This window comes from Carya illinoinensis, chromosome 6 (genome assembly GCF_018687715.1).
Source record: "Carya illinoinensis cultivar Pawnee chromosome 6, C.illinoinensisPawnee_v1, whole genome shotgun sequence".
Lineage (NCBI taxonomy): Eukaryota > Viridiplantae > Streptophyta > Magnoliopsida > Fagales > Juglandaceae > Carya > Carya illinoinensis.
The window spans coordinates 112081-130109 of record NC_056757.1 but is presented as its reverse complement, the minus strand read 5'-3'; the positions used below and the strand labels follow the sequence as shown (position 1 = coordinate 130109).

At 37.7% G+C, this 18029-nt stretch overlaps 1 protein-coding gene across 11 annotated transcripts in view; it reads right to left on the bottom strand.

Moving 5' to 3' along the window:
• The window catches only part of LOC122312852, a 111928-nt gene that overhangs the window by 25541 nt on the left and 68358 nt on the right, over nucleotides 1-18029 (bottom strand). For all 11 annotated transcript variants that reach the window (XM_043127500.1, XM_043127502.1, XM_043127503.1 and 8 more), the window contains 14 exons: nucleotides 15200-15258; nucleotides 14851-14947; nucleotides 14153-14311; nucleotides 13956-14066; nucleotides 8773-9053; nucleotides 6958-8540; nucleotides 5650-6854; nucleotides 4844-4972; nucleotides 4598-4753; nucleotides 1928-2500; nucleotides 1717-1788; nucleotides 1200-1616; nucleotides 887-1073; nucleotides 58-802 (listed from right to left, as the gene is read on the bottom strand). In XM_043127500.1, the coding sequence (XP_042983434.1) occupies nucleotides 58-802; nucleotides 887-1073; nucleotides 1200-1616; nucleotides 1717-1788; nucleotides 1928-2500; nucleotides 4598-4753; nucleotides 4844-4972; nucleotides 5650-6854; nucleotides 6958-8540; nucleotides 8773-9053; nucleotides 13956-14066; nucleotides 14153-14311; nucleotides 14851-14947; nucleotides 15200-15258 (5774 nt within the window). The remainder of the gene's footprint in view (nucleotides 1-57; nucleotides 803-886; nucleotides 1074-1199; nucleotides 1617-1716; nucleotides 1789-1927; nucleotides 2501-4597; nucleotides 4754-4843; nucleotides 4973-5649; nucleotides 6855-6957; nucleotides 8541-8772; nucleotides 9054-13955; nucleotides 14067-14152; nucleotides 14312-14850; nucleotides 14948-15199; nucleotides 15259-18029) is intronic.

The window sequence follows — 18029 nt, the reverse complement described above, 5'->3', positions numbered from 1 at the left end:
TGATTGAAACCATATAAAGAAATTTTTTGTTTACTCCAGTTATGCCAAGTGTGTCACCTAGGCTGGAAAGTAATGACATTTGTCCTCCCATCAAATGGTCCAGCAACTGCACTAGATGTCAGGGATATCATGAATGCAGCATTTGATGATGATTTGGGAACAAGAATAGTAGTCGAACCACTTGGTGGAAGAAGAAAAAAGGGACTTGACCATGAAGAATTTGGCATGGGTTCTGAAACACATTCAGGTACGCACCTACTTACTCTAACCATAACTTCATTTGTAGAGGAAAAAGGAAACGGAGAATACATGCATGCCCTAATGTTTCCATGCTCATGTCCTGCAGAGTTGGGATTGCTTGAAGTTGATGGACTGTTTAAAAAAGCTTTTTGACTATCCAAATCAATTTTATCCAACATATTGTGAGAAATTGAGAGGGACTCAGATGAAATAAAAGGTTTGCTATGAAATCTTGCCGAGTGTAAATTTACATTCTCCCTAGTTGAGATGATGCGGTTCTTTGAGGAAGAACTCAATGAACTGGGTGGAGCCATAGCGTGTTGTGGCTCTTGATTTAGAGATAGCAGGCTGAGACCATCTTTTTTGCCCAGTAGTAGTTCATGTTCAACCAAAGCATAGCAGGAAGGAATAATGAAGCCCCTTCCATTCATGTCATCAGCAGAATGTGATACCAAGAGGGGGAAACCAGTACAATTATATAACAAAAAGGGAACGAAAATGAAGAGTTCCCTGGCACCAGAGAATGCATCAATTGTTTTCTCCACAGTTACATATATGGGACCTAAAATAAAGTAACACCAATATAATTAGCAAATTTATCACAAACAATAACCTCATAGTAAATATATGGGTGAATATCCAGTACCATTTGACGAATCTGGATAAAATGTCACATATTCGGACAGTGAAAACTTGGTCCCACTGAACTTGGCCATTGAACAGAATTTTTCCATTCGAGGGAACTTCAAATCCAACGGTTTGAATCGTTGCATATGGATTTCCAATCGAAGGTCATGTGATGGATCAATATGATGAAAGAAAGTTTCCACCTGCTTTAGTTTTGTATATAATATTTCTTGAGTACTTGCACCATACTCAATAAAACTTGAGCAAAACAAAGTAGTGCAGAAATCTGAGTTCCAATTAAAATATATTACATAAAAAACTAAGCCACAAACCTCTGAAAGAAAAGCAGTACGAGTAACTCCACTACTTTCTATTGTCAACGAAACTGCCTCGGGAAGGTAGCTGTTCACTACTAATGGAGTATTAAGGGTCACTTGGTGAACAAAACGCTTCTTTGAGTCATCCAGATTATGCAAAATTTGACCAGTCTTCTTTAGCCGACTTGAGGAATGCAAGCCAATATCTCTTACTGATACACAACAGCGAAATGGATCGCCACTTGCATGAAGTGGATAGCACGCAAAGGATTTAAGAAATCCAATTTTGCTATCCTGTGAAAGAAGGTTTGAGAGATTATAATATTCACTCCATAAGTAAGAATTTCCAATTGGGCGCCAACTCAGGCGACCGGCTTCAGCCAGATGTAGAGGCAGTGGCAACTCCTGACCAGGATATATTGGGTCCAATATCTGAAAATATAAAACACAAGGTTTTCTAGTGTACAGTCACACAGACAGTAATATCCACCACAAATTGCCTACAGAATAAGATAATTGTTTTTGCTCATACCTTTGGAGATACGCCAAATGGAATATCAAATCGCAGCTCCAAAGGTGTTGAAGTTGCATTTGAAAGTACAACCTATGTATATTAACTGTGACTTAGAAAAGAAAGATATAAAGGGAAAAAACTGAAAAAAAGAGAGAAAAGGCACAGTATATGAAATGCAAGAAAACTTCATTGGCATTAAGAATCACAATAAAATTGCCTTTGCACATACTGTTGAGTATAGTCGTACTAACTTGCAATGGCGCTGCACTGAAACATCAACCACAACAGGAACTACAAAACCACTGTGGGTATATGTTCCGTTTTCATCAGTTTCTTCATTGTATGTCTTGGAAAAATCAACCTCAAAGGAGGTAAGTCCCTCAAGATCCATTGAAATCGGAGCTGAAGGAACAGTTGTTCCCTCAAGCTGAATGGTAATAAAATGATGAGCAACCCCATTTGATTTCTGCTCATTAAGTCTATCAGAAGAATGGGCTGGCCTAAAACGAAAAAATTGTTCTTCAGGAGTTTCATTAATATAAACAGGAAGAGAACAACCTGGTTGCACATAATTTCCATCTCTCACTTCCGAGGTCTCAAACTCATCCAAATTAACCAGCCCGGGGTAAACATGATATAATAGAGGCACAGAAGTCAGATTTTGAAGTATATAAGGAGCATATTTTCCATCAGACATATATTTACTAAATGGGGAATTTAAGAATCTCTGGCTTTCAGGATGATCATATGGTTCTGTCAGATCCCAAGCATCCTCAATCATCTCAATTGTCCTGGAAAGACACTGAAACAAAAGAATATGTTAGCAATGGATTTTATTGAAACAATGAAAATTTTTTTATTTTTTATTTTTATTTTTACAAGAGTAAAAATTTTATTGATAATAAATGCATAGCCCAAGTACAACGGGAGTATACATCGAACAAGCCTAATTACAATTAAGCACTAGTGAGAGACAAGCAAATCATGGAGAATATCTGCATTACAAATAATGGCCGAAGCCCAGCCCAGGACAGTAAAGTAGTGTAAAAAAAATGCTTCAGCTCCTTCAAAGAACGCTCCAGGTCTTCAAACTACCTCTTGTTTCTCTCCATCCACAAAAACTACATAATGCAATGTGATGTGGGCATTTCCCCTTATTCCTGTCTTCAGGATATCCTTCACTCTTCCAGGCATAATCCATGCGACCTCAGTCTGATAACGATCTCATTCCATAAATCCCAGGCCACTTCACAATGTAACAAAAAATGATCCACTGCTTCCCCGTCTTTCTTGCACATACAACACCATCTAAAATGATAATACCACGTTTCCTCAAGTTATCCGAGGTGATAATCCTCCCTAGAGATGCAATCCATATAAAGAAAGCAATCTTAGGAGGTGCCTTGGAGTTCCAAATAGCCTTCCAAGGAAAACATGGATCATTAGACAATCCCAAAAGAGCCTTAGAAAAGGAGCTCACATTTTATTTCCTCCAAGATTCTGAATCATCTTATCCTCCACCTCAATGTCAATCGACATAGCATACAATGACTCAAAGAAAACAGCAAACATATCCAATTCCCAGTCTTAAGCCGCTCTTGAAATACTAACATTCCAATGGACAGCACCATGAGAAAACACCAATAGATCAGCCACAACAGCCTCCTTGTCACTAGAAATTTGGTAGAGCATGGGAAACACCTGCTTTAGAGCCCTTTCACTGCACCAGACATCATGCCAAAAAATAAACACCATGACCTCTTCCAATTGCGAATCTGAAAAACTCAGAGAATCTTCACCATAAAACCTGCTTTAGACCCACAACAAACCAGCCACCTCCACCGTTCCACCGTGTGCATGCCGTACTATAGGTAAGAGGAGCCTTTCCACCCCCATTATGCTCTCTGGAATGTATTGGCACTGTCTTCTGCAACAGAGCCTCCCTATACGACCGGTTCCGTGGGTGGTTCACCACCACCAATGGCCTCTAAGTAACCCCTCCTTTGTTGAGAATCGCATTCCCTCCCTCTTTAACCACCTCCCACAGTGCATCCGACATTCTCCTCCAGCCCTTAACTCCCAACTCTTTCTAGTATAAAAATGAAACTGCCTCTACTGCCACCACAGTACTCCGCTAGAGCCATAGGCATCTGAACACCACTGCGCAACGAAACTTCTGGTCTCCTTCCTTGAGGTGGTGTACAGATCCTTTTTATCACTCTTCAGGTAGTCCTCCAGTGTTCTGGCGGAACATTGCACCATAAACATCCCCAGCCTCATTGCTTTCACCACCCTCCTACTCCTCTGAGTAATGAACAAGGAGTTTCCATCCTTCAACAAGTCGAACACTTTAGTTCTACCACTAGGTGTTTTAGATGCCCCATACTCACATTACTTGCACTTAAGAACACAATCTCAGATGTACTCTCACCGTTAAAACCCAACAAACCATCGGAAAAACAATATTGTACGAAGAGAAAAAGATCCGACTGAACTCCACATACAAATAATGAAAACTTACTAGATGAAGCTACACAAAAGAGTACAATCAAACGGTTATATCTTTTTTTTTTTTTGAAAAAAAGTTATATCTTTTAAATAGCATCCAGTTGTGGCTTGACACAAGTAATTAAAGACTAAACTTGACCTAAATATACACTTGCACCCACTTACCACTCAATTTGTTACGGCATATTTAGATGCCAGTTAGGAGTCAACCGCCTCACTGTTTGTAAGAGGCATTTCAGGGAATTTAACATGCATTTCAGATCTCACTTTTTAAATTACAGATTTTAGATTGAATCATATTTAAGATGTCCAAAAACAATGTGATAAAATTAAATTCATTTAGGTACAGAGGCGATCTTGCAAGCACACAATATAAGAACTCAAAAAGTACCTCAATAAGGGATTCTGTAAAGTTCAAATTAAGATGCCCTGTTGACTTCAGTTGGATTTCGGTCATGATGAAGCTGTTAAGCAAGGCACTCATCTCAAACTTTCTAATCATGGCCATCTGAAACTGCCAAGGCTCAATAAAAGGCTCCCACAATACCTTTCAGCCATTATTAGCAGATAAAGCAGCTATTAGCATGTTATTCATGCATGAAAATTTGAAAGACACCAATTGTTAGTGACCATATACCTTGTGAATGTTATTGTAGTTCACTTGAAACTCGGTAGTGACTGAAACCTCAATGTTGTTTTCAGTCACATTAGCATGCAGTATGGCATTCCTCAAAAGAACTTCCAACAAAGGTCCACCACAACTCCACTAAATAAAAGCAAGTAGGAAATATTAGCAGCATGATGTAAATCAGGAAAGAACCAACCAGCTATATCAGGTGATCTATAAAATATAAATCACAAAGGAAAGAACAAATCCAATGTCCACATAGAATGATACTAAAAAATGGGACCGATTAAAAGCAAGGAAAAAAAGACTACAAATAATCAAGGGCAAAATCACTCCTGGAATAACCTAAAATGCCAGAGATACGCCTCTCCTGAAGGCATGCCCTGAGAGAATAATGCAGTACTACTTAAGTGAGATCAAACAGAGGATACAATGGACACTAGTCACAGACACAAGATTACCAATTTAACTTTCATTATGGGTTTTCTAAGAAATACTGCTGATCAATTTTTATTTATTTTTTTAAATTGATACCATTAAAATGACAGCAATGTTGACCATGAAAAACTTTGAAAGATTATACCAATTTTTACTTTACATACCTCATACCATTAAAAAGCTTATAACAATTAGCTCTACACCTCAAATTAACTCAACTTAAACCTTAATTCCAACAGACAATAAAAATTGGCTCTATCTAAATCATAGATCCTGTATAAACATTAGATAAGATAAAATTTTGGAAAGTATCTGCCTTTCATATCAATAATGCATGTACAAAACTTAAACCTTAAGTATTCAAGTAGATGATATACCCTTCCATCGCTTAGCAGGATTGAGAATTTCCTAAAGTTGGCCTTAAAACATGCCCCACCATATGCAAACTTAGAAGATGCTGCTTCAGGAACATTGAAATGCACACCACCCAACAAGTAGAAGATGCGATGTGAAAGCCACACATCTGAACAGTCGCACACAATCTCCACGTCAACACGTGCAAGTTCCTTATGATTATAACTAATCTCGGCCTCCACATCAACCTGATATATCTGGAAAAGAGGCCAAGATGGAACACTCTTGATGTTACATATTAACACCGTTCCACTCAATTTTTCGAAGCTGGACTTAATGTTTATATTCTGGCTGTTTATAAAGAGTAGTGTGCTTTTACTATACAAGTTCACAGCAATGAATTTACAGTCCTTTTCTTCAAGCACATCAGATGAACCATTCTGCGGTCTATTCCAGTAATCATAGGCTAGTTGAAGTTTCCTGCATGCTTCTTTGCTGACCCACAAAGGGATGTTAAGTGTAATGCCAACATTTTCAGACCTTACAACCAGAAAAACGGGGTCCCTATTCACGTTTACTGATGGAGCCTGAGTTGAAATACTAGCAGAATGAGATGATGTTGAAATGCCAACTGCATCATTTTTTAATGGATTGGTCATATTATTTGATGATGGCTCAAGGAGTGTGGTTTTGGTCAGTTGTCTGGCACATGAGTTGATAAGGTCAAGAACCTTGGTCCATTCAGATAAATGTAGCCAAATATCAATAGATGGAAGAGAAACACAAAGTTCAATTTCTTCATGAATTGATTTGGAAAGAGAAATTTCAAGAACATGTGAGGGTGGACATGTCAAGGTGCATTGCGCTAATATGAGGGCATTAGGCAAAGATCTTAACTCCAAGGAAGAGAAAGCAAGACCCAGGCTTGAGAGAGCACCATTTTTCAACGATGCAGAGCATGAAAATTGCATGTCAGCCTTGGCAATCAGTTCCAGTGAATCATTTTCACAGTGATGCAGTTTTATTAACAATGAATTAACATAACACCTAACTTCTGTGAATATCATGCTAGAGCCAACAGGTGAAACTGCACTAATCTGTTTTAGACACCTCTTTAACTGAAGAAACTGCAGAACATCAGACTTGAATCTTTTTGATTGATCATGTACCAAGGAAAATTGATTTATGACATCCCTTAGAGCCTCAAATCCATCAAGACAGTGCCCATCTGTGAACAAAGAGAACTAAATCATTAAACCATATATAAAACACGAGACAATAAACTTCTACAATTCTCTTTATAAGAGACCTATAAAATGAAAATCTCTTACCATCAGCCATAATTTGACAATTTAGGATCCTTGTCATGACACATGTGGTTGATGGAGAACTTCTAGAAGGGGATTCACTTTTACAGGGTATTGTAACCCAAACATCAGCACTCAGGGATGAAACTAAAGTAATCCGTACACAATCAGTATTTTGAGCTAATGTTGAACAATCATCTCCATCATCCTTGAACAGCAGAAATGATAAGAGCATGTCCCGTCCAAAGACATTTAAACACTGATTACTTCTAGAAAGTTTATGCGCTGGTACCGCATACTCCGGAGGAATTTCCTCCAATACATTATCTGGAATGCTATCATTGATGAGACTACAAAACAGCTGTCCAATATCAACCTGCAAAAACTGACGCTCATTGCTTTCCACTGGCAAAATCAAAGTGGATTCCAGTATCTCAAACTTATATACAATGGAGCTCTCGTTCCCAGTAGCAATGTACTCATGGCCTCCAGTAACAGGCTGATTATTTACGTTTGAACTCCAGTCAGATAATGAAAAGTAACCAATGATTATAGCCAAATATTCAGCAGGTAAAACGCAATACACATGCTGAATGCTGATGCCTACTTCAAAGCTAGAACTCAAGGACGTACTTTTTTCTTGCCTCACACGCATGTTCAAAATGGGAGATAGATTTGGTAATGATGGGCCCCATAAAAACTCACGGAAATTTTGTGTACACCAAGATGAGGAAAGTGTCAATCCCTCTGTAGAGCACAAAATATCCATAGAATTTTCTTTAATAAAGAATGAAGACTGAGAAACTGGTAGTGTAAAAGTTCCAATAATGCAGGAGGAATCATGAAAATGCACTCTGATTCGACAGAAATGCAAATCAACAACAAATGGATCAGTGACAGCGGAGGTCCCACACACATGAAATGCTTCAATACCAGGCGTGGATATTGATGGTGGGGCATGAAAAAGTTTAGATCCCACCCCTATACTGAACTTTGGACTTTTGAATTTTCTGTTCCTAAGATTCAGATGTTTCCTCCACTCAGAATTGGGATAAAGAAGTGAACTCTCAAGGCTAGCAATAGGACCAGAGTTGGAAATAGTTACAAATGGAAAGTGATCTAATGGAATACTCGCATAATCAGATGACCCAGTTTCAAAAAAGTTTGAGAAACCAAATCTTTGAAAACCAAAGCCAGTCATGGTATTTTGAACTTCAGCATCTAATGTGGTGCTATAAGCAACATTGGAAGCTTTACCATAAACAGACAGTTTATCAACGAATCCGACCAGCAATCCAATTATATAGGGGTAGCAGTGAAGGTCAGCTTCATTCAAGCAAACAGTACACTTGTGGCAAAGCGATTCTGTTCTAGGAGATTCATAATGTAAAAGAAAGCATCCTTCCATTGATAAATTTATGTCATTGAAATTATTACTTCCATCATCAATGCCGATGTCAGTATCATGCCGATAAACAGAACTGGTAGAAGATGCATTCGCACATGAATATAGAACATGGCACTCCCCTTGGCCTCTCAATGGATATGCGGTGATCTCCAATGCCTTCATACAGATCCGGCACTCTTCAAACTTTGTAGAAGCATACCTGAAGTCGTACAACAGTGCATGAACTTCAGCTTTCCGGGAAAAAATATAGCATTTTAGAGAGAAATGACCAAAGTAAATCTGCAGTAAAGCCTCCAACATGACATCAAAATGCAAGTTTCAATGCTTTATACATGGCAAAAGGTGCAAGTCAATGGATTTGTGATTCAGAGAGCGCATCCATGTAGGCCTACATGTATGCAAGAACACAATATCTTAAAAGAATAGCGTACTGTATATTTAAGTCTTGCAGAACAAGCATGAGTGCAGCACTGGTATCTCCATTATTTGCGAGATCAACTTGTAAACTAACCGACTCCAAATTCGAACCAAAAGAGAAACCAAAATAAGGAGTCATCCATCCATTTGATGCCATATTAAGTGGATCCAGAGTTTCCGATGTCACATACTCAGACTTTGAATGCATAGTACTTAGATGTGCAATTAATTCCAGAACTGCACCATATATCGATGGAGACAAGTATGCATGAAGTGAAGATACTACAATATAAACCTGAAATCAGAACCACAAAAACTGAGAAACAAACTCTACTCATACTACATTTCGCAGAGCAAAGATAAATACATAGGTGCAGACACATGACAAAACACAGACAAACAAGCAGTCAGTGCAACTCAAGTCTCTTTTTGAGATAACTTCATAGCAACTCAAATCTAAATGTGTAAATACAAACAGGCATTCAGTAATAACTCCAATTCACAGTCATACTAAACCTTAAAATTTCAATTATAGATTTTTTCAAGTATTCTTCAATGCTGAAATATCTGATGCATGCACCACTCTATGCAACAAGTGAAACAATTAAAGAATATCCACCCAGAACTTGCTTGAATGATGATGATTTCAATTCTATCGAATTCATGTAATAAACGTTCTTGTTGATACAATTTTTGTTTATCATCTCTTATTAGTCTTCCTTGTATTTGGATAATTTTACAACCAACACATTTCATAGATTCAGCCATGCTTTCTCTATGGGATTGTTGAGTTGTTTATGATCTGGTTGTTGATCTTATTGGTGTGATTCTCTGCTGCAGTATTGCTATTAAGTATATTGTTTTCTTTGAATCTAAGTCTAATAGGATAGCAATTCATGCTTTCAAAAGAAGAGTGGTTTTCAAGAACTACATTTGAACAAAGTGGTTATGATCTCTAGTTGAGTATCCAATGAATCTGATATGGATAGAATTATCAAGTTCAAGTAAGGGATTCCCGATGCTTCATTGCTATTAATTCTGGTCAAACCTTTTCATTATTACATTTTGGCTCTTCAGTTTATTTCTTTCCATAAAGGATTTGTCTTACATTGCTACTTTGATTTTTGTTTTATTAAATTTTTAGTTTTTCTATTCCTTCTGTTATTCTTTTAATTTGTCTCTCTGTGGAATCGACACCTTAAAGTTATGCTACAACTACTGCGTCATTCTTTGGGCGTAATCATCATGTGTGCACTATAATCCCAAAAAGACTAGTCAATTTGAAGAGTCGCTAGATCAATCTCCTATTCAAGGACAAATATGAGCTTCAACAAGACCTACCCAAGCAGCCTAGACAATCAAGGTAAAACCATATTGTATAAAGGAACAACATTCGAAGTGTCATGAATCATGATACAGAACTTTTGAATATTTTAATCCAAAAGGTTACCACGCTATATCACTAATAAAGGCTAGTCTCACTTAAAAAGTAGCCAACATGGGAGTTAGCACCCATTACTACCTTTATACCTATCCACTCTGATTCTCAATGTGGGACCAAGGTGTCGTGGAGAAAAGCTTTTGTTGGATCGCACAAATAGTGGATTTACAGGTTAAAAAATCTGGTTTAGTGAAAGCTAAGATAAAGGCTTGTAAGATATTAAGGAGTTCCATCTCATGTAGGAAGAAAAGGATATAGGTGCCGTAAAATGCAAAGCAGGGGGGATCTGGAGGAGCTGAGAGAGTGAACATGGGAGAAGTATTTGGAAGTGAACAAATAGGGCAAATAGGTTCAAAGATGTGACTAGAACACCAAATCATTGCATAGAAGCTTGAATTGCACATAGAAATAATGGATTTAGGGTCCATAAACTGATGGCTAAAGAAAGCCTATTATAACATTAAAAAACATGCTTTTGCATTTGTCAACCTTATGGACATAGTGGAGAAATAGAAAACTCAGAATGAACTAGAATTTTTTCAGGCAGAACATTCTAGCCAAGTAAATGTAACCCTATTTACAAATCCTCTATATTTGGAGGCTTCAAAAGTTTGTATGGCCCAAAGAAAGGGTAGAAGATGATGTGCAGTCCACCCAAAAAAAAGTGGCTGTGCAAATTTCAGGATTATGAAATATTCCCTTGTCTGAAAATGAAAAGCTAAAGAAATTTAAGGGGTTATTCTTATCATCGGGCCCCTATGAAGTTCATAATCATCCTGTACCTACTAAGTTTTAATAGTTAATGTCCTGCTACTCGGATATATTGAGTGGTCTTCCAATGCCATCATATGCCTTTTACAAAATGGCCAAAAATCCCAGGGTAAATGAGTAATGCAACATACAGTTGTAGAGTGCGCAAGCGCTGCGCAATGGCTTTGAAAAAGAGTGGGGTCCGCTATTAAAAAATTAGTTTTTTTTTTTTTTTTTCATGTGGATTCCGTATTTACTCGGTTTTTCAAAGAGATTATGTGACGTTTGTGCACTCCACGACTACAAATATCATTTGTCGGAGTAAATAATTGTGAGAAGTCAAGTGAAAAGTAGAAAATTTTTTGGAATAAGATTTCCTTATTGAATAGTTTATGATACATTGATGGCCTGAATTTGCATGATTTTCTTGTTTCCATTATTACGACCTAGATAGATTTATCTCTTATATACCAGCTTGTGTACTTGGGATTTGCCTATCCTTATTAATACTACCGTCCACTTATGAAAAAAAAGAAAAAAATAGTTTATGATACATTGATAGGAATTGGTCTGACAAGGTTTGTTATGAACAAGATGAACAACTAGACATCAACATAAGGGCAGCAGGCACCAGAATATATCAGCATGCAGTGCTGTTTACTGGAATGAAACTTTATACTGATCTGTCATTCAGATCCAGTCCAACCTGACATAGGTTTTTTTCTTCTGACCAAAGTCAGGTGAGAAGTCGGATGAGGTTTTGTCTTCCATTTTCTGACCCAAAGCTTGTTTTAAATATTTTAAAATAAAACCATATAGAACCCCTAATATAATTTTCTATTCAGTGAGGGCTGGAAACAAGTCCAAAAGGACTGAAAATGTCGGTGAGGGCTAGAGAAGAGCCTGAGAAAAGATGATTGGGCTGCAATCAACTACCATCCTCGCAAACCGACATTGAAGCCAATTTCAGGAAGTTGGCTCTGCTTGAAAACAACTATGTTCTGTTGAGCCAAAAGTTGGAATGTGAGACACCCCAATAGCAGGGGTAAGGCCACTCTAGGATCAGATGTCTTTGGCTTTGATTTAGGGGCACAGGAAATATCACATGCAAGATGATAAACCGAACCTAATTACAAGGGGACTCACATTCCTCCCTCTTGAATTATCCTTTATTCTTTAATATATCTTTGTTTGTCATTCCAACTTTTCAACTTTTCATCCAAACAAACAAGCAAGTGTTTAAGGTTTTTCTCTCCGTACACATTCTCATTAGTGATGATCTCTGGTGCTTAACAAAAAGATTATCATGGCTTTTTCAAAACAGATTTTTATAGAATCCAAAGTTTTTGAATTAACTAAGGAAGGTAGCCAATGGATCTGCATAACAGAGCGAAGTTGAAAAGTTATGAAAGCATTAGTCCTGGAAATGTCCATGATGAACTGGTTCACTAGAGCCCTTGAGGCATGTTCGACTGGCGATACGGAGTTCTTTGCAACCTATCACTTCCCATTCTTATTGATTCTGGAGGCATCCAGGGCAGTAAAAGATATTTTAAGTTTGAGAACATGTGGCTGAAATCAGAAGGCTTTGTTGAGCGAGTTAGACAATGGTGGTCTTCCTATCTCATACAGGCCAACCTGAGCTATGTGCTGACTGCTGGCTTGTAAGCTAAGGGCTCTCAAGGTGGACTTGAAAAAGTGGAATGAGCAGATTTTCAGGAATGTGGAACACTGAAAAAAGTTCCTTTTCGACGAACTACAGGGTTTAGAGGATGTGGAGGAGGAGAGGAGGATCTTAGAAGAAAAAGCACACAAAAAGCATCTCATCTTGGATATTGAAAGGTTGGCTTTAATGGAAGAGATTTCATGGAGACAAAGATCGAGGGCTTTATGGTTAAAAGAAGGGGATCAAATTGATTCTCTCTCTCAACTCTCTCACTCACAGTCGCTGCAATCAGCAGTCACCACAGCTCAAGCCATCACTGAAACCAGTCGTCGCTCCATCTCACCTTGCAGTTGTAAGTATCTTGAACTCAAAACCCTAATTTCTTTGAAATTCCAAAATATGTTTGTTTTATTTTTTGCAATTCAGGATGGGATTGTTTCAATGGAGGATGGGGTTGCGTTTTTGATGCTGTGGAGTTTGATTTTTGGGGGTTTGAATTTCGGTGTTTGGGGGTTTGATTTTTGGATGCTGTGGTGTTTGAGGCCCATGGGTGGGCAGGGCCAATCTGCCCAGGGGCACCCGGGCAAGAGTGATGGGGCAGGAGGCCCAACTCGCCACCCCGCCCATGTTGGGGCTGGGCACCTTGCTGCCCACCCGCTAGGGGCTGGTAGCACTCCTAACTTCAACAACCTAAACTCTTTTTCAAACCCCTTTACCACTTGCTGAACTTCTAAGAATGCGACATAAATAATCCAATGCCAATCAGCCAAGTAGCTTGAACTTGGAAATATAGCTTGCAATTCAAGTCTTGTTCAAGGAAAGAGTAATGCAAGATTCCTTAATACGGGCATCAAACAAGAACCTCACATTTTTTTACTTATAAAAAATATGTGAATTTCTCAAGGATTGAAGAACTATTAGGAGAAGTAAAGAATAATAAGCATAAGGGAGGCTATATATTACTAGCTTTCAAGCATCTCATACAATTGTTACAAATCCAAAATCCAAAACAAGAATTATAGCTTTCTTCAGTTCACAACAATTAGATGAAATCAAACGCAGAAGCTTAAGTTGTTTGGAGGTAGGCCAACAATGTATGTCCAACTCATCCAGACTAATATTCCCCCATATGCAGCCTTAGACATGCACAATACAAAAGACTAAGAGAAAGGGGGTTACAAACACTTGAACCAAGGATACCTTGAAGGCTGTAAATTCAAAAAGCTTAAGCGATCAATTTCTTGGCCAACAATGTATATCAAGCAAACAAATGCACAACATCAATAAAGTACTACAATAAATACATGCCTGCTTTTAATATGATCCAAATTAAAACTTACCTCCAACTGTTTGAATATAGATTCATCCAGGATAGAACAAGATACGACAGTAATAGAAGGACAACATTTCTCAAGGATTGTTTGAGTATGACTAGGCATACTTATCTTCATCTGCATAACATAAATCTTGGTCTTACTTTCCTACTAAGAAATCTATCATTTTCAGAATATCTGACAGATTAAAGGAAAAAACTGACCTCGAAATCATTTAGTGTGACTTCAAAGTTATCGTAAAGATCTGGACGATTGATGCTCAAAGATAAGTTAGAGGTTGGAGTTGAATTTAAGAAATTTTTCAGGTTACTAGGTTGTTCCACAGGTTTGGATATGAAAAGAAGAGCCCCAACTGCAAGTACCTGTCAGAAAATCACAGAAAAAAATAAGATATATAAGAAAAAACATATAAATTAAAGATCATAAAAATATTCGCAGACTGACTATGAACACACGCCAAGTATAGGGTTTTTTTTTTTTTTTTTTTGGTGTAAGTGGTGCATGGTATCCCGCATTGCTTGGGAGGGAGAAGTTCTTGCTCTTTAATATGATTCCAATGGAGCTCCAACTGTACCATTGACTAGTCTTTTGTAGTACGGCCTAAATGTGGCTGGCTTCCATTAGGGCATTACACTACAACTGTTTGTATAAGAAAGAATGTAGAACAACTCATTTTTCAGCATCCATACCACCTTATAACATGGGCAGGCATCAATTTCCCAAAAAAAAAAAAAAAAAAAAAAAAACGAAGATGTTTCACATTTTCCAATTTCTAGGTCACTGGGAGCCATAAGTGCATTTGAACTAAACAGAAAGAACCACATACACACGCCAAAACATAAATTGAGTCTGTCAATATTAAGACACTGTGCAGTGGAGACATGGCAAAAGAAGAAAGTACCAAGTTAAATTCCTCAGAAATTCTCCAAGGAACATTTATGACGATATTGATGACACTGATATCCCACTTCAGTTTCTTACGACTTGATAAAACATATCTGCAAAAATATTGACATTGATATTACAGCCTACATGTTTGCACCATAGATTTTATACAGATCACAACAATATCACCTAGAAATTAGAATGGAAAAGTCTAATGGCAATCCTAAAAAATGAATACTCGCCAACCCACACCCCCCCCCCTCCCGCCCGCCCCCAACAATAAAATACCCCCCACACCCCCATAATATATGGTTCTCATAGCATAAAAGTGGCACAACATCTCAACTGTAAACAAGAAAACTTACTCCGCTTTCGATAAGAGTCTAGCACTGACATTTTCAAAACCATTGAGTGATGAGAGGACCTACAGTAGGGCAGATATTACTGTTAAAACCATCATGCTAACTTTTGAAACAAAATACCCTGAATAATGAAGGACAGTCAAATAATAACACTAAGATTTTTTTTTTTTTTTTTTTTTTTTTTTTTTTTTTTATATCTTGTACAGCAGTCAGTATTCCATTTTGCAAATATTCTTTGCAGTTTGCAACTAAGTGCTTCTCTAGGTGCCATGAGTTATCTTCTCGGTGGATCATTTGTTTGCAACTGTTGGCTTTATCTGTGGGTATTGGAGTGTGAATCGACCAACTCTGGACTTGGTGGACAGGTTTCTTCTTTCCATGGGCTTCCTTTCTTTTTGCTGTAGCTTTGGGCTTCTCTTTCACTCGTGATTGGCATCTTTTTTTATTTTTGCTATTATTATTATTTTATAATTTTAGGATTGGCATTCTTTATTTAGGCTTGCTATTATTATTATTTTATAATTTTAGGCCTTTCTATTATTATTATTATTATTAATATTATTTTTGATTGCTTGGGCTGATTTCTTTTAATACTCTCATCATGTCTATCGAAAATACTATTGTATGATTTACTGGCAAAAATTTTCCAACATGGGAATTTCAGTTTAAGATGTTTTTGAAACGAAAAGAACAATCAAATCATATTGATAGTTCTGTTCGAGTTCCCACTGATTATAAGGAATTTGCCCAATGGGAGGTCAAGGATGCTAAGGTGATCTCCTGGCTGTTGGGAACGATTGAACCCCATCTTGTTACCAATCTTCGGTGTTTTACTATGGCTCAGGCTATGTGGGATTATCTTCACCGTATTTACCACCAAGATCATAGTGCTCGGAAGTTCCAATCAGAGTTGGAAATTAGTGATTATAGTGAAGGCAATTTACCTATCGCACAATTTTATTCTGGTTTTATTAACCTTTGGAGTGAGTATTTTGCCATTAGTCATGCAAAGGTTCCTACTGCGGCCCTCGCGGCTCTTCAAGCAGTCCATGCTAAGAGTCAACGCGATTAGTTTTTAATGAAACTTCAACCCGAATTTGAACATGTTCGAGCTGGTTTATTGAACAGTGATCCAGTTCTTTCTTTGGATATTTGTTTGGGAGATTTGTTGCGTGAAGAAGAACGGCTATCCACTCAGATGAGTATGACTTCTGAGAAGATCTTTTCCGAGACTGTGAATGTAGCCTATCCAGTACAAGGGAGAGGGAGGAACAAGTTGCAATTTTTCAATTGCAAGGAATTTGGTCATATTGCTTGCAATTGTCCTAAGAAAGTTTGTAATTACTGCAAGAAAGAGGCCATATCAGGCTGATGTTCAATCCTCTGCTTCTTCTTCTGTGCCTTCTACTGTAAGCTCTGATTCATCTATTCTCACTCCAACAATGGTCCAACAGATGATTATGTCTGCTTTTACGGCTTTAGGCATGCAAGGTACGAGCACTAACTCAACTTCTTGGATTGTTGATTCGGGCGCTTCTAATCATATGACTGGTAATATAAAGAGTCTCCATGGTGTTCGTAAGTATAGAGGCACGCAAAATATTCAGATCGCTGATGGCAGTACTCTTCCTATTACTGCTATTGGTAATTTGGACTCTTCATTTCGAGATGTTTTTGTCTCTCCTGGATAATCTACCAATTTAATTTCTATTGGACAATTGGTAGATAATAATTGTGATGTTCACTTTTCTCGTGGTGGTTGTCTTCTGCAGGATCAAGTGTCAGGGACGGTGATCGTAAAGGGGCCTAAAGTAGGACGTTTGTTTCCCTTACAGTTTTCTATTCCTACTAATGTTTCTCTTGTTTGTACGACTACTGCCAATACTCATGAAATTTGGCATAACAAATTAGGTCATCCTAATTCTGTTGTATTGACTCATCTTCTGAGACATGGTTTTCTGGGCAATAAAGACTCATATTCTTCTTCTCCTGTATCTTTTGATTGTGCCACTTGTTGTCTTGCTAAAAGTAAAACTTTACCTTTTTCTGCGCATGGTAGTCGTGCTTCTCACTGTTTTCAGATTGTGCATACTGACGTTTGGGCTGTGAGTCCTGTTATTTCTCATGATTAGTATCGTTATTTTGTGACGTTTATCGATGATTATAGTCGATTCACCTGGATATATTTTCTCCGTTCTAAAGCTAATGTATTTTCTATCTATCAAAAATTTGTTGTGCTTGTCAAGACACAGTTCAATACGTATATCAAAACTTTACGCTCCGACTCAAGAGGGGAGTACATGTCTTATTCTTTTCAAACTTTTTCTTCAGAAAAAGGGGATCATTTCTCAACGTTTTTGTCCTTATACTCCTCAACAAAATGGAGTTGCTGAGCGTAAGAATCGTCATCTTTTAGATGTTGTTCGTACTTTGTTGATTGATTCTTCTGTACCTTCTAAGTTCTTGGTAGAAGCTTTATCTACTGTTGTCTATTTGATCAATCGTTTGCCTACTACCACTCCAGATTTTGATTCACCCTATTTTCACTTATTTGGCATATCTCCTGAGTATCAATTCATTTATACTTTTGGGTGTGTTTGTTTTGTTCATCTGCCACCTATTGAGCATCACAAACTTGCTGCACAGTCTGTCACGTGTGCCTTTATGGGATATAGTCCTTCTCAGAAAGGATTTGTTTGTTATGATGCTCATGCAAACAAATTCCGAATCTCATGAAATGTGATTTTCTTTGAGAATGAATATTTCAACCTCAGGTTATTTTTTATCCTACTATCACTCTTCTTCCTGCTTTTGAGGATGTGTCTTCTTCCAT